Source organism: Trichinella spiralis, assembly GCF_000181795.1.
Source record: "Trichinella spiralis strain ISS 195 chromosome Unknown Scfld6, whole genome shotgun sequence".
Lineage (NCBI taxonomy): Eukaryota > Metazoa > Nematoda > Enoplea > Trichinellida > Trichinellidae > Trichinella > Trichinella spiralis.
Window position 1 is genome coordinate 43,079 of NW_003526945.1, and position 27,285 is coordinate 70,363.

At 30.0% G+C, this 27,285-nt stretch overlaps 6 protein-coding genes across 6 annotated transcripts; 2 read left to right on the plus strand and 4 right to left on the minus strand.

Moving 5' to 3' along the window:
• Positions 1-5,242: 5,242 nt before the first annotated feature.
• Tsp_10013 (conserved hypothetical protein) lies at positions 5,243-7,612 on the minus strand. Its single transcript, XM_003373119.1, has 4 exons — positions 7,537-7,612; positions 6,504-7,402; positions 5,450-5,537; positions 5,243-5,358 (listed from the first exon to the last, which is right to left on the minus strand). The coding sequence occupies exons 1-4, from the start codon at positions 7,610-7,612 to the stop codon at positions 5,243-5,245; spliced, it is 1,179 nt and encodes a 392-aa protein (XP_003373167.1).
• A 1,234-nt stretch (positions 7,613-8,846) lies between these two features.
• Tsp_10014 (methylmalonyl-CoA epimerase) lies at positions 8,847-10,182 on the minus strand. The gene is made up of 5 exons (XM_003373120.1): positions 10,082-10,182; positions 9,904-10,023; positions 9,571-9,630; positions 9,432-9,518; positions 8,847-9,249 (listed from the first exon to the last, which is right to left on the minus strand). Exons 1-5 carry the CDS (start codon positions 10,160-10,162, stop codon positions 9,097-9,099), a joined length of 501 nt encoding a protein of 166 aa, XP_003373168.1. The 5' UTR covers positions 10,163-10,182; the 3' UTR covers positions 8,847-9,096.
• Positions 10,183-10,501: 319 nt separating this feature from the next.
• Positions 10,502-12,568, plus strand: Tsp_10015 (hypothetical protein). The gene is made up of 7 exons (XM_003373121.1): positions 10,502-10,544; positions 10,971-11,039; positions 11,097-11,186; positions 11,251-11,504; positions 11,650-11,832; positions 11,885-12,353; positions 12,411-12,568. Exons 1-7 carry the CDS (start codon positions 10,502-10,504, stop codon positions 12,566-12,568), a joined length of 1,266 nt encoding a protein of 421 aa, XP_003373169.1.
• Positions 12,569-13,987: 1,419 nt separating this feature from the next.
• Positions 13,988-16,046, plus strand: Tsp_10016 (protein archease). Its single transcript, XM_003373122.1, has 6 exons — positions 13,988-14,070; positions 14,127-14,316; positions 14,374-14,499; positions 14,560-14,681; positions 15,454-15,640; positions 15,705-16,046. The coding sequence occupies exons 1-6, from the start codon at positions 13,988-13,990 to the stop codon at positions 16,044-16,046; spliced, it is 1,050 nt and encodes a 349-aa protein (XP_003373170.1).
• A 612-nt stretch (positions 16,047-16,658) lies between these two features.
• Tsp_10017 (putative CUB domain protein) lies at positions 16,659-22,053 on the minus strand. The gene is made up of 8 exons (XM_003373123.1): positions 21,900-22,053; positions 19,326-19,512; positions 19,066-19,232; positions 18,852-18,971; positions 18,289-18,460; positions 18,161-18,228; positions 17,906-18,046; positions 16,659-17,749 (listed from the first exon to the last, which is right to left on the minus strand). The coding sequence occupies exons 1-8, from the start codon at positions 22,051-22,053 to the stop codon at positions 16,659-16,661; spliced, it is 2,100 nt and encodes a 699-aa protein (XP_003373171.1).
• Positions 22,054-25,888: 3,835 nt separating this feature from the next.
• Positions 25,889-26,629, minus strand: Tsp_10018 (NADH dehydrogenase [ubiquinone] 1 alpha subcomplex subunit 13). The gene is made up of 3 exons (XM_003373124.1): positions 26,592-26,629; positions 26,342-26,515; positions 25,889-26,270 (listed from the first exon to the last, which is right to left on the minus strand). Exons 1-3 carry the CDS (start codon positions 26,627-26,629, stop codon positions 25,889-25,891), a joined length of 594 nt encoding a protein of 197 aa, XP_003373172.1.
• Positions 26,630-27,285: the final 656 nt, after the last annotated feature.

The window sequence follows — 27,285 nt, forward strand, 5'->3', positions numbered from 1 at the left end:
CAGCTAACTTATTATAAATTTAATAAACATTCATTTATCAACAGAACACTAATTCATTTACTCTGCATCCTTTATAAATGTGAATCAAATGATCCGTGAAACTTTTTCAATCATCATAATCATTTCAAAATAATTACAGTACATTACAAATATGATTAATAAATTATTCAAATTCATTTTAAAACAAAGAATGCAAATTGAAAATTTTGCCTTTTTATCTAAAAAAATTTGATAAATATTACACACACACACACACACACACACATATATATATATTTATTTATTTATTTTATTTTATTTTTAATATTAAAAGAGATGAAAATTGCTTGCGCCTTATTATTAGAATGAATATAAACATCAAAATATTAACATTTATTAAAAACAGATTGCAAATTAAAATTTTAAAATATGCTTTTGATGTTGCTATTGCATTGCGTTGTTGGTATCATTTTGCCTCAAAGCTGATAAAGTCCATTTGGGCATAAAAAATCAATATTTTATCATGCGTCGAAATTAACAAAGAGATGATCGACCACAAATCGGATAAGGCTTCAAAAATGATGTAATTCACTTATGATTATTCTAGATTTTGTTTTTATTTCAGTGTAACAATTTGGAAATGATAAAAACATTCTAAATGTAAGTTTATTTTTGCTCATTCTTCCCATGCCTTGCTCTGTGATTAATTAACTGTTTGTTTGAAGCGGATACTGACTGATTAATTATAATTTCAACTAAGAGCATTTTTATATATAAATTTGTAACTTTCAAAGTAACATATTTCTCTAATTGCACTAATAAAATAATTTTTCACTGACTAATAATTAACAGAATATTGTGAAAAAATGATAAACCAGATAATGCCTCTGTTCAAGTGACACAGAAATGAAAATACCATTTCGAAGTAATTTTTGAAATTCCATTTAATATATTATGTGTGAAAAACAAATTTCTGAAACATAACGATTATACAACAATTTAACATTCACATATTTAGTAAATTAAGCAATTTTTCAATGCCTAAATACCATTTATTTCAAAGCAGATTGCATAAACCATAAAAAGTAATGCAATAGGGCATTAGTGAAAAAGTCCAATTTACAAAGTACATGCTGCACCGTAAGTATTTTTATTTTAATTAACCGATAAATTTGTTACAAAATCCTCCATGAACAATTTTATTGCTTAATCCATAAAATACTTTTTTTCAAATTTAATTTAATCAAATTAAGTGTCACATTACATTAGTTGTTTATTACTTGCAGTTGTTTAAACAAAATAATGAATCTGTTGCATTTTCTCCACAAATTTATTTACTAGTAATAAATCTAAAAACAAGAAATTTCATTAGTACAAATTAAGAACAGTATAGAAAAGTATAAAACACAAGATGCCCCTATCAGGGAAATAGTATTGCTGCAATAATTTGCATTATGATTTGCATTACGTAACAGATTTTAATAAGATTATTCATACTCTTTCCTTCAACGGAAAAATAAACATGAACAAATTTCTTATCATTTATCTCTTTAGCACTGTTTATACAGCAGCTTCATGCTCTAACTATTATATTATATACTTTGTGGAATAAAATTTGACTTTGAAACTACTAGGTATAAAAAAATTAATCAATGAAAACAGATAACTTTCTGTCAATAAATAAAAAAATGTATGGTAGAGAAAGATTTGTCATTTTTGTGTGAAAAGCATAATATATTAAACAATAAATTAAAATATGTGCTTGGTTAGTCACAAATTTTTATCTGTCCCTATTAGATAATTAGAAATAAATTCTAAACGATCAGATGAAATAATGACGATTCAATACAAATAGAAGAACGAATGTTTCAGATCACAGAATAAATTTATGAACGCTTTGGACAAAACAATTTGGTTTGTTTTTAAAATTAATTTATAAAAGAGCGTGTTTTTAAACGAAATGACAACATACTTTTCAAAAATTTCAAGATCTCTAAAAAATGCAGACAATAAATAATACAACGAGAAAAGGCTACTATGAAAATATTGTACTATTAATATTTTGTAAACTAATATTCTCAAAACTGATATTTGGCTTTGCATAAGTAAACAATATGTTTCGTGCAATGTATGATAAATAAGCCAGAAAATTGCATAAATTTGTTAAAAAGCTGCTTTTCTAGAAATGAATATCTAATATTAAATGTCAAAAAATGTTTACATAAAAGCAAAACCTTTTTTATAATGAAGAATTTGAAACGTCATAAAAATGAATGATAAAGGAAGTCTATAATGATTTATTATTAAAAAATGTAATAATATTACCAAATTAACGAAGATATAAAGTTACAACAAAAAAAGGAAATTTATTATAAATAACTGAAACCTTTTGAATAATAATAATAATAATGTTATATATCATTTTTGTTATTCAAATGAATCATTTTAACATTCTAATGCAGAGAAGTCCAAATAAATGCAACTTGAAAATTCCGTTGTGCGCAGCGATTTTAAGATTATTATATTAAAAATTTATTATTATTATTATTATTATTATTAAAAATGAAGAAAGTGACTTACCTTAGTTTTTTGCTTTTGCTTTTAATCTTTCAAATTATAAGATAGATGATTCTGTTCATAGATTTGAGAAGTAGGCTATTTCAACGTCAGCTATTACCATTTACTGATAAACAGACGTTCTAGCTAATTTTCTTAGCTCTGCGCATCGATTGTTGTACAAATAGAGACGATAAATGCTAGCCCCTCACGTATTTATTATGATCATTTAGTTGTTCAGATCAATCGGCCAAGTATATTTTCTACGCTAGAGCAGTTCAGCTCTCTAATAGGCAGCAATGTGCCGCCGGTAGGCTTGACATCCTCATCACACTTCATTCTCCAGAGCCAGCAACTGTCACTGACTGCCAACCAATACTCATTCCTCTTCTCTATGTGAACATTTCCATTTTCTCTTTTCTCCATTATGTCTATCCAATTTCAATTTTTAGCTTGTTCACGATCTGTTTTTCCTCCTTTTTACATTTACTCTCACTAATGCATCACTAATTGGGGGAAATGTTAATAATGCAAAAAAATAAATAAATAAATAAATAAATACTTCCATTATTCTCATCTTATACAATTGCAATCATTTAAGTTGAAAAATAATTTTCACAGAATTCTACAATAATGCAAATCATGATACATTATAAATAATTTTATAAAATACATTTCAACAAATACAGTATATTTTAATAATAATAATAATAATAATTAAGTAGACTATTTGTTGTTATTCCTTTATAAAAATAAAATCTAATAAAATCTAATCTGAACTTATTATTTCTGCATTATCATCCAAATAGAAGTTTCTATTAAATGATTTTCATTGAAAATTATTCATAAATGTTTTTTTTTAATTATGCTCTGAAATGAAAATTTTTTCATCATGAAAAAGGTTTTAAAGGAAATCAGCAAAATTACAATTTTTATTATACTAAGTTAATAAGTAATCTATGAAAACTTTAAATTCCAATCCTAAATGATAAATATGCAATGCGTTGAAAGTCAATTTCAAATTATCATATTATTCATCTCACGAAGCTATATTTTACACTAATTTTACCTGTTTGCTATTGAATTTTTAACTTGAACAAAAAAATCAACTATTATAATAATTTTTTGCTTTTTTGAATAACTTCAAAACATAAACTATCTGTTTCTGTTCATCCAATTTTTACGCTTGCAGTAATGCATAAATAAGGTTATGCTTTCATTAGGCATACTCATTAGGTTTTCTTCATTGCATACTTCAAAAATAAAATTAACTTTTTTAATTTCATGTTTTTTAATCATTTTAACTGCAATTTATATAAAAATTTATTGCAATAATTGGATGCTTTTATAATTTTTCTATAGAATACAATTTCATTATCGATTGAAGATGTTGAACGTAAAGTAACTACACTCCATTCAAATATGCGTCTTCAAAATGTGATATTCATTCGCCACATATTTCTATGGAAAATTTAAATATGCTAAAAATAAAAGCATTATATTCTATTTAATAGAGCAAGTGGAAATTTCGAAGAAATTTATAACACATCACATCACATAATGTGCACCATACATTTTAAATAAATTTTTCAACCTTCCTCTCTATTTGAATTTATTGTAGTTACATTTTATTATATTCATTGAATATTATTTTATTAAATTTAGTAAAAGCAAATGATTTATTACCAATAAATAATATACGTAGAACAATTAAAAATCTATTTAACAGCATCGCAAAAATGGAAAACCGTGAAAAATATCAAATAGCTTCATACAGATACAATTTCCTTTGTGCTTGTACTTTTACAGATTATGTTTCTTATGCAGAGAAGAATGTTGTAAAATGAAAAACTGAACAGAGCAGAACTTAACTGCTGGACTTTTCGAAATTGGAATCTTGATTATTTTTTGATAAATACAACCTTGTCTTATTAATTACACATAAATGCTAAAACTGAAAAGAAATAAAAATAAAACATATTTCTCCTTTTATTACTTTAAAATAATGCAATATTTAAATTTTAAATTACCTCTTCGTGCACCTATTCTTCAAAATCAAGTATCGTTGTATGTATATATATATACACGAAATAAATATATTTCTTTTTTTTTCTTTGTTCAATAATTTATCACTATTAATTTATTAAATGGTTTTAAAATTTCCACTGCACATAATTTAAATTATACTCATGTATGAATAGACAGATGAAATGGACAATGGACAAGAATATAATAAATAGAAATATGTTAGCTAAATGTAGGAAATTTTGAACAAATAAAAAAAGCTGACAATAACTGTTTACTCAATTGTCTGCGAGGTCAAGCAACTTTCGTCGTTGAGGCAATTGTGCTTTTATGATAATCCAGTTTACAGGGCGTTGTCCACCTTCGCTAACGTGTAGGCACATGGAACAATTTTGCAGCTAGCGCTCAATCCGCTTTCTATCGACTGACAAAACAAATAAATTGACAAGAATGATGAAAATAGCAAATACATGAAGCACAACATTAACAGCCAGCCAGCCAGCCAGTCAGTCAGTCAGTCAGTCAGTCAGCAGCAGCTTTTCAGAACAAAATTGCCATTTTGCACTTTTGAAAACTGGATCTAAAATTCTCATTCGTCAATTTATGCCACCAATTTGCAAAGCTAGAAATAATCTTCTACAACAAATAACATAAACATTTTTGCAATTTCCATTGCTTATTATTACCAACCATACCATGGTGCAGACGGCTTGACACGTGTAAATTTCAAACATCGTGGCAAACTGAAACTACGACAATACAATTCTGAATATTCCATATTTCTTTTCAATAAATTTTCTATAAAATACATTAATTAATTAATTAATTAATTAATCACTTAAAACATTGTCATTCATCACAATTCATTTTCTACATCAATATTCTTCACCTCGTATATTTTGCTTTTTCATAAAAATCTCCTTTTCCAATTGATGCAATTTGTGAATAAGCATTATGTCATCATTTCGTACTGTCGCCTGCAAATAAACATACAAATTTACTTTAAGCTTCGGTCATCAATCCCAATTTAAGTGTATCACTGTTTGCATATTGGAAAATTTTCATCAAACATTTTACTATAATTCATCTCTATTACTTTACAGTACAAAATCGTTCATTATTATTATTATAACCATTTCAATAGAAAAAAGCATTTCAATAAAACTTAATAATCAATTCAATCTTCTGTTCATGCATTCATTCTACGAGCTAATTCTACGGTTGAACTTAATTTCAATAAAGCCGACAGCCATCTTTTTATTTTTAAAATCACCACATTACCAAATACAAGCATCAACAATACAAAAGTAAATTTAATTTAAAAATTATTTTCACTACTTTGCAAATAAACACATGCCATGCTGCATTTCAATTGTTAATAATTAAGCATTTTTCATAAATGATCACAATTAACTAATCATTTGCTATATTCATTGATGAATAATAATATTAAAAATTACATAAATAATGGAAAAAGACGAAATGAAACAACCATTCCTCATACTAAAAACAAAAGTCAAATTATACAGAAGTTTTTGGAACAAATTTTACATATGCATCATAAAGAAAATTGCATACAAATACAGTACTGATTTCCGATAAATAACTGAATAAATATCAATCTTCAGGAACTGATTCATACATGCCTAAATATGAACAATATGCTCACTCGATAAGCTTTAACAATATTAGGAAGGATTGTGCAAAAATTTTCCATTTTCAACTGTCATTCAAGCTGTTAAACTTTCACATTCTATGACAATAACTATCCAAATTCGTAAAATTAATTACATATGAAAAATGCATTGCTATGAATGTCAAGCACTAGCGTGCGCGCTCACACCACCTAAAAGTTAGTTAGTAAAATGGAAGATTACAAATACAACATCAATCTATCCATATACAAAACATTTGCAGTTAAAAACAGTGAACAAACCATTTACCATTTGTTTTTTCAGCTTTTCAAGACGTTCTGCATTAAAATCGAAATAATCTGATGAAATACAACAATGCTGCTCTGGAACAGTATCACAACTAGAGATATCATTGTCACTAAAGAGACATTCAACAACTTGTGCTGTTGATCGTTCAGCACTTCCATAATGACTAGTAGTCTGCTTTTTTGTAAAAGAATCCCGAATACGGTGAAAATTCGGTTGATTGTTCATTTTTTTCTTCTTCCTGGAATTCATTTGTTTGAACGTATTTTGAAACCACTGACGACATTGCCTTTGCAAAGTTTTTTTTGGAATAAAATTTGAAGAACATTCTTCTTCTGCTGCTTCGAAATACGATCCATCGGTAGAATGTACATTTTGAACAAAATGCTCTTTGTATTGCCACGACAACTTTTTCGGTAAAGTTTTTATCAATCTCTTTCTTGAAACATCCTCATCCACTGATTGCCAACACCCTAATTGTGAATTATTTGCAGCTGTTGTTATTTTCTCATCCAAAAATTTATTTCTATCATTATAATCATTTTCATGGAAAGTTTGTTCAACAGCCGCACTGCATGATTGCAAAACTGTTGAACTTTTATTCAAACATCGTCTAGACGGAGGTGCACTATAATTACCACCATTTACATAATATCCAAGCAATTGATTGTTTTTTTCTTCGACACCAGACGAACCACAACCAACAGAAGTTCTTCCACTTGTTGGTAACGATTGACAATTATTAATAAATAAATTTCTTGCACCACCAACACTCCATGTTTTAAATGCAACAGATCGATAAGGTCTAGCTGTAGGCAAAGACTTTGCAAAAATTAAAGTGGAATGATCATTAGTATTAAACAAATTCGTATTCATCGTTGTCGCTTGTATAATATTCGATTCTTTGTTCAAATAAATAAATAAATATATATATATACATATATGTAAATATTATAAATAAATCACATGTATTGTCCAATGTCTATCAAGAAAGTGAAGAACAAACTAAATCTTACTGTAAATTTTCAAAACTGACCAGTCACGGTCTTCTGGCAACAGCAGTTGACATGAAAGCCGCTATCTTTCTTGTCTGCAAACAGACTGTTGTCCATCATCAACAGGTTTCAAACAATACAATGCAGTATACAATACAATTTTACATAAAAAAATAAATTATCTATCTATCTATATATATATATATATATTGTTTTTGGGTGTATGTATTGATCTTACTTATTAAAATCAAAGTTATAATAAACTTTGCTGAACAAAAAATGAAATATTTCTTCCTCAAAAAAAAAGAACAAAAATATATTGCCGTAGTGTTTCTTTAGTGAAATACATGGAAAAGAAGAAAATTTTTCGGACAACGAAGAAGATGGAAAAAATTAAATAAAATCGACATTTTCAGCAAGTTCACTGTGAAAATGAACATGTCGAGTATCAAATTTTCATTGCTTCATTGCTATTAAACAACGCAATAATGAAAATTAGAAAGAAAAAAGCATAATCTGCATAATATGAATTTTCATTGCCACGCTGATAATATGAAAATGCGTTGCTTTAATGAAAAAGCGAGCACACAACGCCTGTGAAACTAAAACTATTCATAGTAAGCAATTCCAAGCAGATACGGCATGTCAGAGAATGGAGTATTGACAATGAAAACGAACGCGCAACTTTATTCATTATTTCCAACTTCCATTCTCTTGCATCAAATATTTTGAATACATTTTCCACACGGAATGACGTTTTTGAAATTCATCATTACTTACTTTTCAAAGTGAAAAATCAAAAATACTCACATCACTTGGGACAACCTTCTCAACTGTGCTCTGAACCGACGCAATGGCCCTATTGCGTGCAAGAAATTTTGCAATTTCAAATTGCCACTTTCCACGTTGCATTAAAAATCAGACACCATTACTGATCATCAAACAATCACAATAATGCTCAATTTATGGTCATTATAAATTATTTCACTATAATATAAAATAACAACATTGTTCTACAATACTCATAAAATACATTCAATGAACAGTCCAAAACATTACACAATTTTCTATTACAAATTTTACCTTCAAATCAATAGTTGAAATGGCTTGAAATTTATCATCACGCTTTTATTTGAAATAACCATTATAACAATTCTATAAAAACCATCCCTACTAAATGCATAAAAATTGCTTAAAAGAAAGCAGCATTTTATTCCAATTATTTCATACAAACAGTAATGTACCTTTCTTTATTTCCCATAAACTTATATTACACTACCGCTACCGACATTACACACTGAGTAAATTTTGCAGTAAGCTTCAAATTTAATAATTAAAAAATTTATTATACTTTGATATTCTCATTATTTATTTCATTAACTATATGTATATTTATCTACATCGAAACATTCCAACTTCACCAATTACAGAATACGAATTTTCAATATTCGTCTACTTCATTGATAATTATATTATAAAAATTAGCAAATCAAGAAAAAATAAAAAACTATAAATCAGCAATGGCAACAGATCAATGACGTATGCAATCAATCATCGTTTATGAACGTTCGATCTACGGTGAGATAAAATAAAACTAATAATCATGCCTGTTCCAATTCAATTAAAACACCGTTGCAATCTTTTGGATGCAGAAACATTACTGGCTTTCCATGAGCACCAATTGAAGCTTTCTCAGCCAAACATTTGATACCTTTGCTTTTCACATTTGCAATTGCCTTCTCAATATTATCAACCTCAATAAAAATAAAATATAAATATAAATATACAAGTTCATCCTAAAAATACATCCAGTTAACTATGCAAACAGTTAAAAAGTAACCCAAAATGCTAAATTGTACAAGTTCTTTTCAATAAAACAGTGCACTGAATAAATTATCAAAACAATTGTATACAATAAGCGATCAACACAAATTACTTCAACGCATATGTGATGCATGCCTCCTAATGTGTTCTTTTTTAAATAACCTGAAATCGGACTCTTATCTCCAAGCGGGTGTAGCAGCTAAAACATGTTTAAAATAAAATTTAAAAAACGGACCATATCACCGCTTTACCTCAATTTTGCTGTTACCCAAGTTGACAAAAACAGTTGTTACACCATGATTAGGAAGATTCTATAAAAATGCAATAAAGCTCCTCAAAGAACAAGTTTCAATATTAATAAAAATTTTCTGTCACTTAAAAATCGCTAAAGCATAATTGCAACAACGTTACAAAGCTGTCCCGTATCATTCTCTTCCTCTCAAATACTTTACATATTAACATTCTCATTTATTCAGATTGAGAAATTTATAAACGTACATATTTACTCATGCATCCAAAATACGTATTGCTTATTTCTATGTATTAGAAAAACAAAACAAAACAAAACAAATCAATCCCATTACCACTGGTTCACTAACTTCAGCGCCCAAAATATTTTTGTAAAAATCTGCTGCCTTTTTTAAATCTGGACAAGCGATGGCAACATGATTTAATTTTCCCAATGAAAAAGCATCATCAGCAAACTAAAATGCATACGTGCAATTAAAACCAAATCACATCAAAAAGTATAAAACCATTAACTGCAACAGCACTGGTGCTAAACTTTTTCAGATATCTAAAATCATCACGCTTCATCAAACCACCAATTCGCCATAGAGACATTTTAAAATAGATAATCGATTAACTTTTAAAGAATAATTCACGTGCTCACTAAATAGTACATGTTAATGATTTTCATGAGCTAATATTATATCATAGACCATACAGTCAATTTCATAGTTTACCTGGTAATGTTCACTGTAATATCAAGAATTATAATTAAAAGTATATCAAAATATGATTATCCAAACTCCACCATCAAATTTATGCTGAATAAAACAAATATTCTTTTATAAAAAGCAGCTGGTTTACTAACATATATTTCATATTTACATCGCTGTTTTCATGATAAATTATTAAAAATAAATTTAAATGAAATAAAGAATATTGTGACTGTTCATAATGACTTTATTTCATCTTGAAAATCTTATTTTAGATACAGTACGTCAATATTAAAAATGCTTGCTTTATTCTACATACTTAGTATCGTATAAAAGCGATTGACTGTAATTTAATGAATTTAAAAAGAAATTTTTTTTATATATAATTTATAAATTATATGTCATTTTCATATTAATAATTAAAATTATAAAATTAATGATTTAATAAAATTCAGATGTTTGTGAAGTAAATGGAATATTGTTGTTAATAAAAGGAGCAAAAAATATAGGAACCAAATCCAGAATTATTCAAGTTAAACCATAAAGGGAAATATTCCACTAAGTATTTTAATATACATAGTTTTTTCTAATCATATCACTGAGTACTAAGTAATCGAAGGTAAAATGTCATTTTGAGTACTGTACATTCATGGTAATGTTATTAATAAAATCTAGCCTAAAAACTAAATAATTAGTTCCATACTTTTTAGATTGCTCGTTTTTCATGTTCAGTAAAAATATATTCAAATTATTTTTTAACCTGCGACGTTGTAGACAAGGTACGTAATGAATATATGAGAAAACGATGAAATGAATTTTGAATATTCGAATTGTAGAACGATTTCTTTTTACTGATAAAAGTCTTGGCCTTACTGATTTCGACATATTCCGAAATGCACGTCGAAGAAAGTTGAACATTTCACAAGGTTACAATGTTCAATGTTAGCTGATAGTTGTATCGGAAAAAATTGTTTTTTCTTTCTTATTTAGAGCAATTTTGGAATAGAATGCAGCATTATTTCCTTCCTAACAACACTTTGTTTATTTACACTGAAGATTTGAAAAATGCCGTATGTCTTGCTGAAACAGAAGAACAGATTCATATTGTTACAAAAATGTGTTACCGATATAATGATCAGAGTCAGCGCATGAAAATATTTATTTATCAGTTTGGATCTGTAATTATGCGAATGCTGCATTGTGCTAAGAAACCAGATCTGGCTTATGATTTAATATCAGATCCTGTATGTTTTTGTGTAAACGATGAGACAATTTTCTGCGTTAGCATTTAAAAATTATTTTTCTAATTATAATTCATCTTATTTATATTACTTGTTTAATTACAATCGCTTGGTATTCTGTTGCAGCAAAGTTACATCATACTTTTAGGCGCTGAGCAATTTCTTTAATCATCCCATGTGTTTCACCGTTTGTATGGATTTATTATATAAAGAAGAACGTTACCAGGCGATAATTGATGTTTGGAAAATTTATGAAAATAGCGACTGTATGCTAAAAAATCCATATCCAAGATCCTTGCAAATTCTCACCACTGCTGCATGTTATAAAATGGTAATATTCAAGATGCTTCTGCATATTAATTTTTATTGCATTCATATCATAGGCAACGGAGGAGGCTTGTGAATTCGGCCTGCAGTTTCTTGGTAATTGCATCACTAAGGTTCCAGTACCGGGAAAAGCTTTAGCAATGATGAGTGCATTGTGCTTAAAGATAGAAAATCCCAACATGTCATATGAAATTTTAATGTTAATGAAGAAGCCAGAGGATAACGTTTTAAGTCGTGGTTTACTCTGTTATGCTTTGAAAAATTTGAATCGGCTGCACGAAGCTATTCAGTTACTTGAGCAACTTATTGTTACTGATTTGTCTTCTCCAACGACAGATTTCAAAATATCCGCATGTGTACTTGAAGATTTATCGAAAGCCGTAGGTGAAATGGCGGATACAAATTTAATTAAGAGATTCAAAAGAGTACATTCACAACTGAAGCAAAGTAACAACATTATAATAACTTCAATTGACGATCTTTTATGTGCACCAGTTCATATGCAGCCATCATCGCAACAAGAAGGTAGTTTTTTCTCATTATGCTGTTTTGTTTTGGGAAATTCATTTTCATGTGATTTAGACACATCGTTACAAGGCGATCCGTTGAATTCTAATAACACATCTCAAAATGCTTCTACTCAAAGTGCGATTTTACATAAAAATCGAAGCTACACAAGTGATAAAATTGTTGAACTGCTCGCGAAAAGAATTCGATCCGAAGGACCATATGAAAATTAATATGTTCATGTTGTTCATTATGCAGGCATGAGCGTAACAGTATGATTATGATTAATTATCATTACTTGGCACAGTATTTTCGTGCAGTGCATTCAACTCGAATATATCGCATAAAAGCAAATAGTTGTATTGTCCTTTGAATAAACAGAATCCATAAACCTATTAGTTGGTATTATTTGCATGAATGCAAATATACATTTGCAACAATATGCCAAGCAGGCAATGTCGCAAGTGGAAGTTGGCGTGTCGGACTCCATTTCAGAACTACCACATCGGTCACTGCAATTTGCAGCGATCTTTTGACCTCTTTCACGCTGCGAGGAAGAGATTCAGGATAACAAAAAAAACAACACAGTAAGTTAAAACATGTATTAGAACGTGCTACCGTCACTAATCATGATTAACAATACCATGAGCGACAAACAGACGATCACCAACACCACCAGAATCAACAACGTCTCTCTTCTACGCTAACTCTCTACCATAACCTTTTTGACAATCAAGTGCCACATGAATCCTTTCTGCCGATCGGTTTTCTCATCATCCTGCAGTGGAGGTTCTCGTTCTGCCGTGTCTGGAATGGGTGATATTTAAGATTCCCTACCACAGGACACTCAGCACCTGGGTGTCTGGTACAAATATAATTTACAGTCGAAATTAACTTCATTCACAGATTTGCATAAATTATTTATTTATTTTTTTTCATCAATATTTCTAAAAATCATTGCATGAACGACTATTTTCATTGTTTTCTGCAACTTAGCAAACAGAAAATTTTATCATGGCTACTTGTTTAATTCAAAAAACTACACATCGTAAATCCACTGAAGTGCAGTTGTTGCATTTTCTTTCTTTATACAGTTAGAAACTGTACATGAAGAGCTAAAAATACTACGAGATTGCTTTTCAAATTTAGATGCTGTTCCTCAAAAATATCAATCCAAAGATCTTTTTAGCCATGCATTCTAAAACGTTCTTGAAAACAATGCTGATAATAAACCAACGAAAATATTTAACTGTGTATTAAATGCGGCTTTGTTATCAAAACGCTGTCATGATTACATGTGACAATTATTATTTTACAGACTAAATTCATTTAATATTATTATTTAACAAATGTGTCACAAAATAAATAATCATGTTTTATTAAAGTACTTACGTTATGTTTACTGTAATTAGTACTGTAAATATAGCATTTGTTGTTTACATTCATTTTAGCTGGTAAATAGAAGGTTTATTGTTGTTTCCAGTTGCTTAGTATAACTTATTTTTGCATGTTATTTAGCTTATTGTTATTTAACACATCAAATTCAAATGAGCGATCTTATAATAAGTCATATGTAATTATATTTTTATATATTATAGTCACGTCGGTACGATCACGATCTCTTCATTTTGGTCAAGTTGGTGGAATTCAAGATGAAATTGCTAAACGATTATGCTTACGGACCTCTCAGAGAAATTTTCAGTGACAATGCAATAGACTGCAACTTTGATGTCCGGTACTAGTAGCATCTGAAATCGGTTATTTTTTTACTATTCGCTTTGATAAATTTAGGTTAGAGACTTATTCTTGCAAAATGGTTTCCGAGGATAAACGTCGGTTTAAAGAGTTTTTAAAATCCATTGGTCCCAATGCTACTCCTCATGATTCGCAGGTTCTTGCCCCTTATGAAGAACTCAGTCCAGATTTAAGGAACAATCGTCGCACGATGCCTGTCGAACGTACAGAAAGTGGCGGTGAAGTAGTGCGTAAAGTTTTTTAAAATTTCTACAGTGAAATTATTAACTTTTTTGTTATTCAGTGCTATCGTTACACAATAGAAAATAAAAGACTGTTTTATTTACTGGAAGCTCTTAGCTTTTGCTTTGAAGATTACGATTTTATGAACACGAAAAGCACCAGGTTTTGTCTTGTGCAGTCATTTCAAGTAAGGTGAAACGTTTATTAAGGTTGCATATGTTCAGATGTTTGTTTGGTTGTGTTGTAGGACGTGCAGAATAGCGTAAATTGGAAGGTGTTACCTTTCTTTCGCCATTATCGTTACATCAGTCGTTTTATTTGGAACAAAATTAAAGAGGTGATTGATACTGACCGTTGTGTGTTTTATGGGTAAGAAATTAGAGCTTTATTTTTTACACTGATAAATTTCCGCTGAACAATTTTGGTGTTGTTCATATTTATCATGTGTAAAAAATTGGATAAAGTGACATGTTTTAAGCAATTTGATAACGGTTTAGATATATACCAGAAGAAGGTGACCCGATATGCGAGAATTCTTGTCTTTCGTCATCTACTTTTCTGATGTACAATCCGTATTTGAACCGAATCTTGGTCTACTGCGTTCGTTTGCTGATGTTTGTACTATCATTGCTATTTTTTGTCTTTATTTGTAATATGGTTTTGAAATTTAGTCCGCCGATGATTTCTGGCAGTTCATAAATGAAGTGAATGACGAACATTTAAATGTGAACGAAGCCAAAGAAAAATTCAGGAGCATACACAGTTTTATTTAATAATATATTTGCCTAATGTGAATTGTCACTGCCGCTTCTAAAGATTCTCTTTTTTTTGAATGATTCGAAAAGTAACTGATCTCTTTAAAGCGGCAGCATTTTTAGTATTCTTAAACTTATTAATGAACTGGCATTGTGTTTTAACATCTCACTAAGAAATGCAACGTATTTTATTTTGAATTTTAATCTTTCACTGAACTACTTATTTTATACAGATGGACAATGTTTTGTAGTATTTGTTAGTTGAAGTCACTTAAGAGTAAAATTTCATTTTTACTTTTGATATTATGCCTTTTATTTTTGCTGTTTAGTCACGAAAAATACATTTTATAATGTGAATTACTATGTTAGCATATGCATAAATTAAGCTATTTTGAAGCCTTGATACCAATGCTAAGTGATGGTAGTGAAGAGCTTCCTATTGAAGAAGATGCATTAGTGCGTAGCAGTACAGATTGCCCGTTTAATGCTACTATAAAATATGAGCATCTGGATCACACGGCAGATATCATGCTTCATGCGTGGGGTGATAATTTAATTGAAGCGTTCGAACAAGTGCGTGTTGTTTAATGAAAACTTTTAAAGTTTAAAGAAATATTGAAATGGTTTCTGTTTTTAGGTAACCATGGCAATGTTTGCGTATTTGACTGATTTGAACAAAGTTGATGCATGCTTTTCATATGACGTTGAAGTGCGAGGCAGCGATGAGAAAACAATGCTATTTGATTTTTTAAACGAATGGTTTGCTGCATTCAATGGCGAGCCGTTTTTTATTCCTCGTTATATAAAAATTATTTCTTTTAATCTTACGGATGGCTACATGACAGCTCGTGCATGGGGAGAATCATTTGACGTCTCCAAACACATTCAACGCATGGAAGTGAAAGCAGTTACGTTAAACAACATGAAGATTGTAAAGAAAGACAATGGCTATGAAATTTTTGTTGTTCTTGACATATAATTTTTGTAATATTTAAAATATCTTTGATTTTAAAAGGAAAGTATGTTCTGTTGTTCTTTGCAGCCGTGTAGAAGTGCGAAAAATCAATTTTACTGTCTTGATTATCAAACACTGAATCTGGCAACAAATTTTATCATGAAATATTAAATAAAATAAAAACTAATTCGTGTCTTTTTATTATTTTTACAAAAAAATTGAATTTATTGTTCAAGAAGAGTGTAAGAAAGTTTTTCCGTCTCTATCTAATTGCTTTACGATTGAATGACCGGAAGTTGTCGAGTATGCTGCATTCACTAAAACAGATTAGATGCTATTCTATGGTTATAGCAATTTTTGGTAGTATTTTTATTGAGCAGATGAATAATAATACTTTGTTCGTGTAAAATGGCCTGCATTTTATTGAAAATGCAATAAAACATTGTAAAGTTTACATCAACTGAAAACCGATGACGATGATGATGAACAGTAATAAAATAATAATAATAATAATACTATGTACAGTTTTAAAATGACACTTGATCGATGGATGCCAAATGAAAACAACCAAATAAAAGATGAAAAATTAGAGGAATTCCTTTTTTCTTTATTAAGGCACCTCAATAAATGCTAAAACTAAACAACTGTAGGTTTCAAACCAAGATCGTCAGTTGTAGTTTTGTTGGTATTAGATGGACAGTCTACTGTTTTCATCTGATGATCATCAATTTCAATTTCTTCTTCATCACTAACATCAGACGGTCTAATGCGAACAGTAACAATGTCGCTAAATTCCACTCTTTGTTTGGAAGTTTTCAGTTTTGAAGAAGAATTAATAGTTGACTGTTTGGAATTTGCTTGACTTTGTAATTTGATATTGCTGCAACGCAGCTGATCATCATCATCATCATCTTTCGGTTCATTTGGATGAACCATTTCAGCCGCCAAACGATCCTGTTGGGCTGATGATGATGACGAATGACTTTTTAAAATGCATTTCAAATTGTTTGGATTTTTTGTTTCTTCTTGAGCAAACGATGAACAAGCATGCGGCTGACAAGCAGCCGATTGATAAAGTGAACACTGTGCCACCGTATTTTGCCTTGCTCTGCTACTCTTTTGCTGTTGCTTAAAATTACTCGTTACCGGTAATGATTTTTTAATTCTTTTCTTCGTGCAATTTGTAGGCTCAGATTCCGTATCAGCACTTGTTTCATCGCTGAGACTTGTCACTAGCAGTTGAGTTGGTGCAAAAGTGAACTGATGCAAATCGGTTCGCTGTTGCCATACAGCTGAAGGTTGATAAGCATACGTTGGAGATGAATATGATGACGGTGGAATGCGTGAACGTAGTATGTCAGAATTGTTGGCCAATTGAATGTCCGATTTGAAATTCACCACAACCCCTGCCGCGTGTTCATTTGGATGGAATGTTAAAGGCGCAACATGATTCTGCTCCTCGTAACCTTTCCTACGCCTGTATGTACCACTCTGTAAGCATGCATTATCATCCATTGTCGTGGTATTGTCCTTGATTTCACCAGTCACTTTTTTCGGACCATCGTCCAATATTTCATTCAAACCATCTGCACATTGATCCGACTTTGGTTGCCAAATTAAATCACCCTTTTCAGATATATCTTCATTCATTGCACGTCGTGAAGTTAAGCTTCGACCATTGATCAATCTGTCAAGTTGTTTTCGACTATGGCATCTTTGCCAATAAACTACACTTAATATTACAAAAATCAAAAGTACCAAAACAAATATTCCAGAAACAAGAAGCTCTTTGGAATAACCTGAAACAACGACAACAACAAATACAGTTAAAATTCACAAAATAAAAGCCAACAAACAAAAATATTTACAATTCTCTTCATCACTATTATCGAATTCTGCACAATTTGGTATTCCATCGCAAACAAGGCTATTTTCAATGCAATATCTTTTTCTTTCTGCACAAATATTTTTCCCCTCATCAATACAATACTCTCCACCTCGACAATAAAAACTAGTACAATCAGCTGAAAATGATAAAGCTTATTTATTACACGTGTCTGCGTATGTGTGCTCAATTCAACAAGCAGAAAATTTTCACTTGCCATCTATTGAAACTTCTGTCCATACCAAGTAGAAACCGATCACGGAACCAAATTCTTGTCTCTTATATTTCATTTGTTCCGGCGCAGGTTTCGATGTTTTAAATCTGTTATTTCACCTTCTCTAACTTATTGTGACCACGTTCAATACAATCAAATTTGCATACCTAATGTGTATACGATTTCTGTCCGACATGTATGATTTGTCGCCCTCTTCTCGGTAATATTTCTCTTCTCCACAAAAACGTACACGCTGACTTTGACTCAGTGCAGCTTCTTCGTTCGGATTATAATGAGCATAACCATCTATCACTTCCAGTTGAGCGTCTTCGCACCGAACTCAAATTGCAAAACCATTCTAATTTATACAATATCTAATAGCATAATAAATGACACTTACATCCAGGTGTCAGCTGCAGTTCGAGTATTTTAATAAATATCTGTTTGTCGGGTCTGACTCGAATTACCCAGTTGCATTCAACATTTTCTGGATATTCTGTAAAAATTGCATAACAACAAAACTAGTTAAGTAAACCATACTATATGAACCATGAAATTTCAATTAATGCCTAATTTAATTGTTAATAAATAGTATAGACATTTTGACCATTATTATACCTAATTCGATATCAATAATAAATAATAGAAGTTGATTTGAATTGAAAAATCATAATTACAACACCTAGCGACTGCTTTGCAGGCTATTCAATTTTGAAATATGAACATTTACTTTCTGGATATTCAGGACTTTTAATAACTCCTCCGTGAATGCCTTGAGCAAATCCACCGCAGCCGACGCTATGAGGGTTCGATTTGCCTGGATAATGGCTCATCGGAGGTTGAACTTCTCCTGAAAAAATGTTCAAATGAAAGTAAAAAAGCAAAAAAAAAACAAACAGGTGTCAAAAATGACAACATACTTTCATTTATAAACATAAAAACACCTGAAAATCCTTGAAAATGCTTGCTAAAGGAAGATTGGAAAATTATGTCAACGGAACGTTGCATAGTTTTGAAATCTGGCGGCTTCTTATTACCGCAATAACGGCCACTAATATGCTGCACGTTCTGACGATCAATAATTATTACTTCTACATAATCATGAAGGCACCTTCAATCATTATACATTTAGAATAAAATTCATAACGGAACTGTCAAAATTATATTTTAAAATGTATAACAAAATGCGCAATATCACTTTCACCTTTGATATGGTAGCGGACCTTCGAGATGAAAATCACTCCATAAAATCCAAACCACTTGATCTCGTCTACCTCTGAAACGAAAACGGCACCGAGTATCTGCAGGATATGTATTCGGATAGCCTGGCGTGGCAAATGTACCATTGATAGTTTTATTTCCATCATACAAAAATGAGCATTCTTCGACTGCTAAAACTTTTATACTTTGTTATCTATTTATTTATTTGCATCAGTTCAAATGTACTTGTTACAATGAAAAACTAAAAAATAGATTACTTTGATTCATTCTTTAAACGTACTACTAGCTCATACTGAAGCCACAAAAGATTTTCAATTGAAAATGATTTTGAAATCAAGCACTGAACAAAAAATTTCTTTTAATAACATCAAATACATTTCAAATGACTACCAGTTAACTAGTTTCAAACAAGTATTCAAAATTGATTTACAAATTTCAAAACTTCACAAGCATTTGTCATATAAAATAACTACAGTTTTATTTGATTTTAATTTTTCATTCATTTGTACACTTCATAAGTCATTTTATGCAGGGTAAATTTTCCTTAGTTAGCCTTCTCTAAATTCAATTCATTTGAGACGAATCAGGCTCTCTTGGGTGTTAGTAAATTGCATTACTCATCGAGTAAAGACTTGAACTCTAACGCTAAACTTACATTATGATTTTAATTCGATGAAATCTGCGCCGTGTACTAATTTGAAATTTTAAAAAATCCATATTTTGAATCACTTTGAATAACCTTATTTTCATTTAGATACGTAAAATATTACGTGGAAAAATTCGAATCACAATTTTTCGACGTAAAAATTTGAAATTTTCAAACAGAAAATAATGCAAATTTATTACAAATAAAAAAAGAAAAATAATTTTCTTCTTATACCTACACCTATACTGATATTCATGTTGTTAGCCAATGTGATTGTATTATAATAAAAAAAGTTGAATCAATCAGCTCATCACATGCTACGTAAAACTGTTAATCCGTCAACATTGAAGCATTGCTTATGTAAATTATCCTTTCTATAAAATTTTAGCGATATATGGTACGTATGTATAGCATCATGATTAAGCAAGAAATGCAACGTCGCTTAGAAAATAAAATACAAGAGATATTTCTTTACTAACATCAGTTTATAACTGTTTACATTAACTGAAGTATAATTCTTAGAAGTTTCAATAATTGATAATATTCCATAAAGTCTAATAATATTAGTTGTTTAATAAAATATGTTTTATAACAATGTAATAGTATTTAATAATATATTTAAATTGAATGCAATTTCACTTCCACTTGAAATAAAATTCAATAAAATAATACGTTTGTTTGGATTTCACTAACTAAATTCATACAATGAACATTATACAATGAATGCTGTGGTCAAGAAGCATTTATATCAATGCTACCAAATGCTTTTAGCCAAAATTATACTTGTATATCAGTGATTCATTAGAAACATTATTGCTTTAAAATATATTTATTACAAGGCTTATAGCTGTTTGCTCATACAATATAATGTGCAAAATAGTTTCCTTCACTGCGTAACAATTTCTTGATTATTTATTACATCACATTTTTTCGCTGAAAATGTTCATTACATTATATAACTCGGCAAATTTATTTTGTTTTGAAAAAACCTTCAAAGAACAACTTAATTTAGTATATTGAAATTCTAAACACAATACAGTATTGTTTCACATAATTGAAAACAAATCAAATTATTTCCTCCATATAATAATCCCTTCGCTATCCAATTTGAAATCTGAAATTTTCATATCAGATGATAAATATGCCAAACAAAATCTGATGCAAGATTAGACTAATCAAACAATCGCTCAAAGAACGAATTTGCATTTTAGACATCAAATAATAAATACGCTATAAAAATGTCCCAAAAGATACTGAAATTTTGAATATTTGAAGCAAAATCTTTTTTTTAATTAAAAGTGCACTATGATATATTAAAATATTATTTCTACGAAATAAGAACATTCTTATTCCGTAGACATTGATCATTATTTACATTAATCTCAAGGGATTTTATAAAGCAAAATTAATCTGTCCAAAAGCACATCAAAAACTAATCGTCTTGTTTAATGGTTATCATATAAAAGCTGTAGAATTATACTGATAGGCAAAAATAAGTGAAATAATTCATACTGATAAATGGAGTGATTTACATTTTCAAAGTATGTGAAATATTGTAAAAGAGAAAAAGTCAATTTCTCATTGAATTACTCACTCCTTTACCTTAATACCTTAATAAAGGAAAAAATAAGCTTAATAAATAGATAAATAAAAAAATAATTTTTTAAAAACTAATAATTAATGAAAATTTATTTAGCAAACAACGATGGTTATTCACTGACAATTCGTTGTGAACAATCAATAGACACTGCGCACCTTATTTAATTCAAAGAGCAACATTAATCAGTTGGAAATATTCAAATATGATCACATCTGCTATATCAACTGACAAGCATTTGATAAATAAAGATATTGAAAATGAATAACGGATAAGTATAAATTTATGTTTAAAAAAAGGGAAAAAACAATTACCTTTAACTTGCAATGGTTGATTTTCAGATGAACAATCAGCAAACATAGCGGCATAAAGAAGAAAAATGTAGATAAAAATAGTCCAGATTGATGATGATGATGATGATGGTGATGGTGGTGGTAGTAAACAGGTGAATCGAACCTGCGATACCATAATCGACCATTGGCTCAAGTGGTGAAAATCAGCGGCTTTGTATAAGCAGCGCTGAAAAATTCCATGCCCCTCGGATGAAGTGGTTGATAGCACTGATAACAATGGTTTGGCTATTCAATTTCTTAATCTCTTTCATTCATTACGATTTTGGCCAGAAATAATAATGATAACAGAATAAAAAAGTCAACGAATAATTGAAGCACATAAAACAAGCTTGCATGTTAGCCGCGAAAATGGAAAACATAAAACAGAGAAAACAATCCCATTGCATAGATTACAGTTGTTATAAAAGGTTGAATTTAAAAAAGATGAGACGAAAACAAGAAATTGATCATTATAAGATTAGAGGCATAATTTGACCAGCAGAAAAGCAGCCGTGCACTTTAAGATGCGCGTGCGTCTGTTGAAGACGCGCAATCGATTTTCAACAGAAGCTGTCTGTCTCTTTTTCTCTTTCTCTTCTTCTCTTTCTTTTTCCTCTTCTCCGTTCCCTCTTAGCTTCTCTCCTTCCCTCTTTCTCAGTCTCAGTCTCAGTCTCAGTCTCACTCTCGTTCTTGCTCTCTCCTTCTTTCCCTCTCTTTGGGAAGAGAAGAGGAAAAAGAAAGAAAATGGGAAGAAACAAGCAGGACGAAACCACTGACGTGCACCAACCAACGATGACGATGTTGTTGAACTTGATGATGATGATTATTGCTTGCTTATGCTTATGCTTATGCTCTTTGTTTGTTTAGCTTTAGGCGGCGGCGAACATGCAAGCAGAGCAGTCAGTCACTGAATGAGTCGTCCAGTCGCTTACGCTAGAAACGCCAAAGCAGCTTCTGCATCTTCATTGTAAACGTTCAATGACGAAAAGCACGCATTCAGTTGATGGACGTGACGCGACCTTCCGACTAGGCGACGCGATGGAAAATGAATAACAAGTTGGAAACATAGCGCAAAAGGTCTCTCCTCTATTTTCTCTTCCTCCCCTTCTTCTTATTTTCTCTTCATTCTCTTCCTCTCTACCTCCCTCCCTCTCCCCCTCTCTTCCTCTCTTTCCCTCTCTAGCTCATTCCATTCTCGTCTCTTTTCTTATTGATGTTTGCTTTTACGTCATACATTTCACTGGATATTCCATTTTACTTCATTTTCCATCTTCTCTAATTAAAAAGTGCAATTTGCATATTCCCTTATTTCTAACTGAAAAAATAAATTCTTAATATTCTTTCAATATTTGTCCTCTTCTTGAATTTTATATATTACTTCATTGTTACTCATCCTCTATTAACGATCTTTATCACTAATGACAGTTCATTGACAGCAGTTGTATGATTTATTGAAGTTTCTTTCTTGTTCTCTTTAAAAATGTTAACCTAACCATAAATAAAATGTGTACAATATTCAAACGTTTACTTATTTATTATTCAAAGCAAACAAATATAATCTTTCACCTTTCTTACTCAACAACAATTTCAAATCAATCACAATTATTAAAGATCAACTGCTACAATATATAACATATTGCACAATGATCCAAACTGACTGTCTTCTTAATTTTACTCACTTTTACTCATAGTTCTTTATATATATATATATATTAACATTTAATGATTTTGTCACATAACGCTGATACAACACAATAATTTAAAAATATTGATTGAGAATGGATACATCTTACTTGTATAAACTGTTTTACTTCTTCTTCTTCAGAATAACAAATAATTTGATTGGAAGAAATATGCTTTAATCAACTTAATTTCTTAGCAGGTTTGCTAATAGCAATTTCAATTGATCAAACTGCTCCATCTTTTTCTTTTCTCACGCCTACTCTATTATAACAGTTGATGCTGTTTTATTTGTTTAGATAACATATCTGGTTAACAGCCGCTATCAATTCAGCGTCAAATGAACATATTTTCGAATATTTGCATCTTATCAGTCAATCATCAAAGATGGATTTGCAAATTATGTATACAGTGAACATTTTCAATTACTTCTTTTTCACTGTTATTTCCTCTAAGCAAATGCCTGATTTGAAAAATACACTAAACGAAATAATGAACAATACATATACATATATATAACAAAAATATTTTTCAATAGCATATGATATGATCAGATATGATAGGCATAGGTTGACATGATTTTGTCGCAATTTGTATTATTATTATTATTATTACATTTTCACTTGTTTTTCAATTTGAAATTTCAATCAGAATATTTTTCAAATTATAAAACTTTAAGAAAACATATTCGGTAACTATCATCAGTTCAATAACATTGTTTAAAGTGATGCTCTTTAACAAAACATTTATTTTGATATTATGCAAGAAATTGTTCAAAAAATATATATACATAATTTAGTTTTCTTCATTGTTATTAAATCCAATCAATCAATACTCTAGAAAATCCAAAGAAATTAATCGTGAACTGCTATGAACTTAATCATCCACAGCACTGTAGAGAATGCATACATTTGAAAAGAACTTCCGCAATCTTTTTTATGACTTCTTCGTCACTGGTGCTTTTATCTTAATCTTATTGAAAATGCTTTATATTGCTTTACATGGTTAATTGTCTTTCATTAATGCAGTAGACTGCTTTAAACACACGATACGCAACATTATAAAAGGTAGAAATTACACGAAAAAAATATATATAAATGAGAAATGAAACTACTTGATAACAATTCTTCGTAAACTGTCATTTCATATTGTAATACGTTTCATTATTAGGCAGCTTAGCAATATATTATACATCAGAATGCAACAGAATACGAAAGGGTAAATTATTTGATACTGTAAAGTTTTTTCAAGCAGATAATGCAGTTTGTTGGTTTAATGCCTTCTTTAGTGCCTTCTAATGAATAAAATAATCTTTTAAATTGTTTAGTGTATAAATATATTAATTTTTAGTTTTTTTCTTTCTTCTAACAGTAAAAATTGATTAATTTAGCATTGTGTAATCCGTTTAATATCAAATCATAAATATTTTGAAAATCGATCAAAATTTTCTTCTATTTAACTGATTTGCTTATTATGGATATACTTTAATGTAGAATAAAAATCAAAATCTAAATGAACCAGTAAATCAATTTCAGGTTGTTCATGTTAAGTTATTACAAAATACAGCTTAATTGGACTGAATGTTAAGCAGTTTTGCTTTACAATTGAGAGGAATAACTCTCAGATCAACAGACCATCTGTTCGTCAAATATGCTAAGAGAATTAGGATGTCTGCGAACAATTAATCAATGATGATCATCAGGGAGTCCAATTTATACCAAAATGCACTTATTGAACAACTGCAGAACAGCAATAACGTTCAAGCTGTCATCAGTCAAAAGCTGGTAGAAAATGTGATCGAAAATTTACCAAAGGAAACAGATGACTACTTAACACGCTTTTTCTACTAAAGAAGTGTAAAGTTATAGAAAATTTACCGTCCCTCTCCAATATGTCATAAATGCACTCTTGGCACACTGTTAATAAATTACTTTACCGACCAAACCACACTGACCGTGGTTCAACATAAATCGATCGTCAAATTGCACATAAACATGTGCTTATTTAACATTCTAAAAATGACACTTTTCCAATTAAATCTGTCGTCATACAACATATAAAGCTTACTAGTTCAGCCAAATGTTACAATTTTCAATTTAACATGCTTTTTATGAATTAGATTTGCTTCATCTTTTCTGCTGATGTTTCATTTAAATTACGGAAATTGTACTCCAATAATTTCTGGTCACCATATATGAACTACAATTTTATTATTCTAAAGTAAACTCAGTAAATAAATCTACAAATAACTTTTATGTAAAAATAATTTCAAAAGCATTATCCACATTTCATCAAGAAGTTTCTCTGTAACGTTCTTGGAAAAGTTTCAATATTTTCAACCCTGAGCTTTTCTTTTGATGAATTGAGGGTGCCATTTTTATTTTCATTGTATCGTAAACTTTGACAGACGGTGATTTCGGCCTACGCCCAATTACATTCTTCAAATTTTGTGCTCCTTCACTTGAAAGTATCTCATCAGTAACACGTTGATTCATCCAAACTCGACTATTTGGACTTCTCTGAGAAGAAATACGATCTCTACTAATAATAACTTCTTCAATCAAATCTCGAAACAAATTTTTCACCATTGAATATTCCTCTGTGACATTGATCTCGTAAAACTTCGCCGAATACATTGTCGCCATAATTGCACCTTGATTTTTGCTCACTTGTCTAGAATATAAAATTATACTTCATATTACATTAATCAATTAATTAATTAATTGATAATTTCACAAATGTACCTGTATCTATCAAGATCGATTTTATTTCCTATCAGACAAACTATGTGAGGTCTAACGCAAACAGAGTGATCATGGCTGTGAATTTCTTTCAGAAGCTTTTCAGCATATTCAAAAGAATCTCTGTTGGTAACACTATACAATACAAGAAATACATCCGCCCAACTGACATAACGACTGGAACTTTTTCCACTCTAAATTTCACTCTAAGCAAAATATTGGAATAATTTCAACGAACAAATCATCATCTTACCCCTTCAACTGTATCCATAATCCAAAGCATACATTCATTTCCATTTATTGTTATTTGTTTGCAATAAGTATCTTCTAAGTTGAAAAATTATTTCATTTTTACAAAATTTAAACAAACTCTTTCAATAAATATCTAATATTGAAACGTTTCCAATTTCGTTTCAATCAATTACAAGTACGTACACACGTTGCAATTAATTAATTACATGAATGTCAGAGTAGAATAAATGTTTAAAATTGAACTACTCCTCATAGTTTCAGCTTATGCCTTCCTTATCCAGGGTTCCATTTAAAATTTGTCTACATTTACCGTTCGATTTTAAAGTAGTTGATACATTCTATATTTTTCAACTTTTTCTTACCCATATTAGGATCATACTCGCCAATGTAACGTTTTGTCATAAATTTCACCGTTAAAGCTAAAACATGCGCTTTTTGCAATTTTTCCTATGCATTCGTAAAAAAGAAATATACCAGATTTTCCTGAACCATTAGCCCCAATAATAGCAATGTGAATTTCATTGATCACTTTTCTGTTTCGAAGCATACTCAAATCATACACTACCAATGAGACATCATAACAAAGAATGCCACTGAATAAGAAAATAATATAAAATAAAATAGCTTTTCAGATGGACGAATGTTAATTTGCTCAAACAGAATGCAATGCCACTTCTTAGACAACACATGTTCAT

Excerpts from the sequence above, each read along its gene's own strand:
- Tsp_10013 (XM_003373119.1), bottom strand. The coding sequence starts at position 7,612 with ATGGACAACAGTCTGTTTGCAGACAAGAAAGATAGCGGCTTTCATGTC. Across the intron at positions 7,403-7,536 it reads TTGCCAGAAGACCGTGACTG|AATCGAATATTATACAAGCG; the intron begins GTCAGTTTTGAA and ends ATTTGAACAAAG. Across the intron at positions 5,538-6,503 it reads AAAAGCTGAAAAAACAAATG|GCGACAGTACGAAATGATGA; the intron begins GTAAATGGTTTG and ends GTTTATTTGCAG.
- Tsp_10014 (XM_003373120.1), bottom strand. The coding sequence starts at position 10,162 with ATGTCTCTATGGCGAATTGGTGGTTTGATGAAGCGTGATGATTTTAGA. Across the intron at positions 10,024-10,081 it reads TTAGCACCAGTGCTGTTGCA|TTTGCTGATGATGCTTTTTC; the intron begins GTTAATGGTTTT and ends TATGCATTTTAG. Across the intron at positions 9,631-9,903 it reads CTGAAGTTAGTGAACCAGTG|AATCTTCCTAATCATGGTGT; the intron begins GTAATGGGATTG and ends GCATTTTTATAG.
- Tsp_10015 (XM_003373121.1), top strand. The coding sequence starts at position 10,502 with ATGACTTTATTTCATCTTGAAAATCTTATTTTAGATACAGTAC. Across the intron at positions 10,545-10,970 it reads TCTTATTTTAGATACAGTAC|ATTGCTCGTTTTTCATGTTC; the intron begins GTCAATATTAAA and ends CATACTTTTTAG. Across the intron at positions 11,040-11,096 it reads CCTGCGACGTTGTAGACAAG|AACGATTTCTTTTTACTGAT; the intron begins GTACGTAATGAA and ends TTCGAATTGTAG.
- Tsp_10016 (XM_003373122.1), top strand. The coding sequence starts at position 13,988 with ATGAAATTGCTAAACGATTATGCTTACGGACCTCTCAGAGAAATTTTC. Across the intron at positions 14,682-15,453 it reads GACCGTTGTGTGTTTTATGG|CTATTTTGAAGCCTTGATAC; the intron begins GTAAGAAATTAG and ends GCATAAATTAAG. Across the intron at positions 15,641-15,704 it reads TAATTGAAGCGTTCGAACAA|GTAACCATGGCAATGTTTGC; the intron begins GTGCGTGTTGTT and ends TTCTGTTTTTAG.
- Tsp_10017 (XM_003373123.1), bottom strand. The coding sequence starts at position 22,053 with ATGGTATCGCAGGTTCGATTCACCTGTTTACTACCACCACCATCACCA. Across the intron at positions 18,229-18,288 it reads AGAAATCGTATACACATTAG|ATTTAAAACATCGAAACCTG; the intron begins GTATGCAAATTT and ends GTGAAATAACAG. Across the intron at positions 17,750-17,905 it reads TTGTGCAGAATTCGATAATA|TTTATTGGCAAAGATGCCAT; the intron begins GTGATGAAGAGA and ends TATTAAGTGTAG.
- Tsp_10018 (XM_003373124.1), bottom strand. The coding sequence starts at position 26,629 with ATGAATGTATGCTTTGGATTATGGATACAGTTGAAGGG. Across the intron at positions 26,516-26,591 it reads TTATGGATACAGTTGAAGGG|TCGTTATGTCAGTTGGGCGG; the intron begins GTAAGATGATGA and ends AAAAAGTTCCAG. Across the intron at positions 26,271-26,341 it reads ATCGATCTTGATAGATACAG|ACAAGTGAGCAAAAATCAAG; the intron begins GTACATTTGTGA and ends TTTATATTCTAG.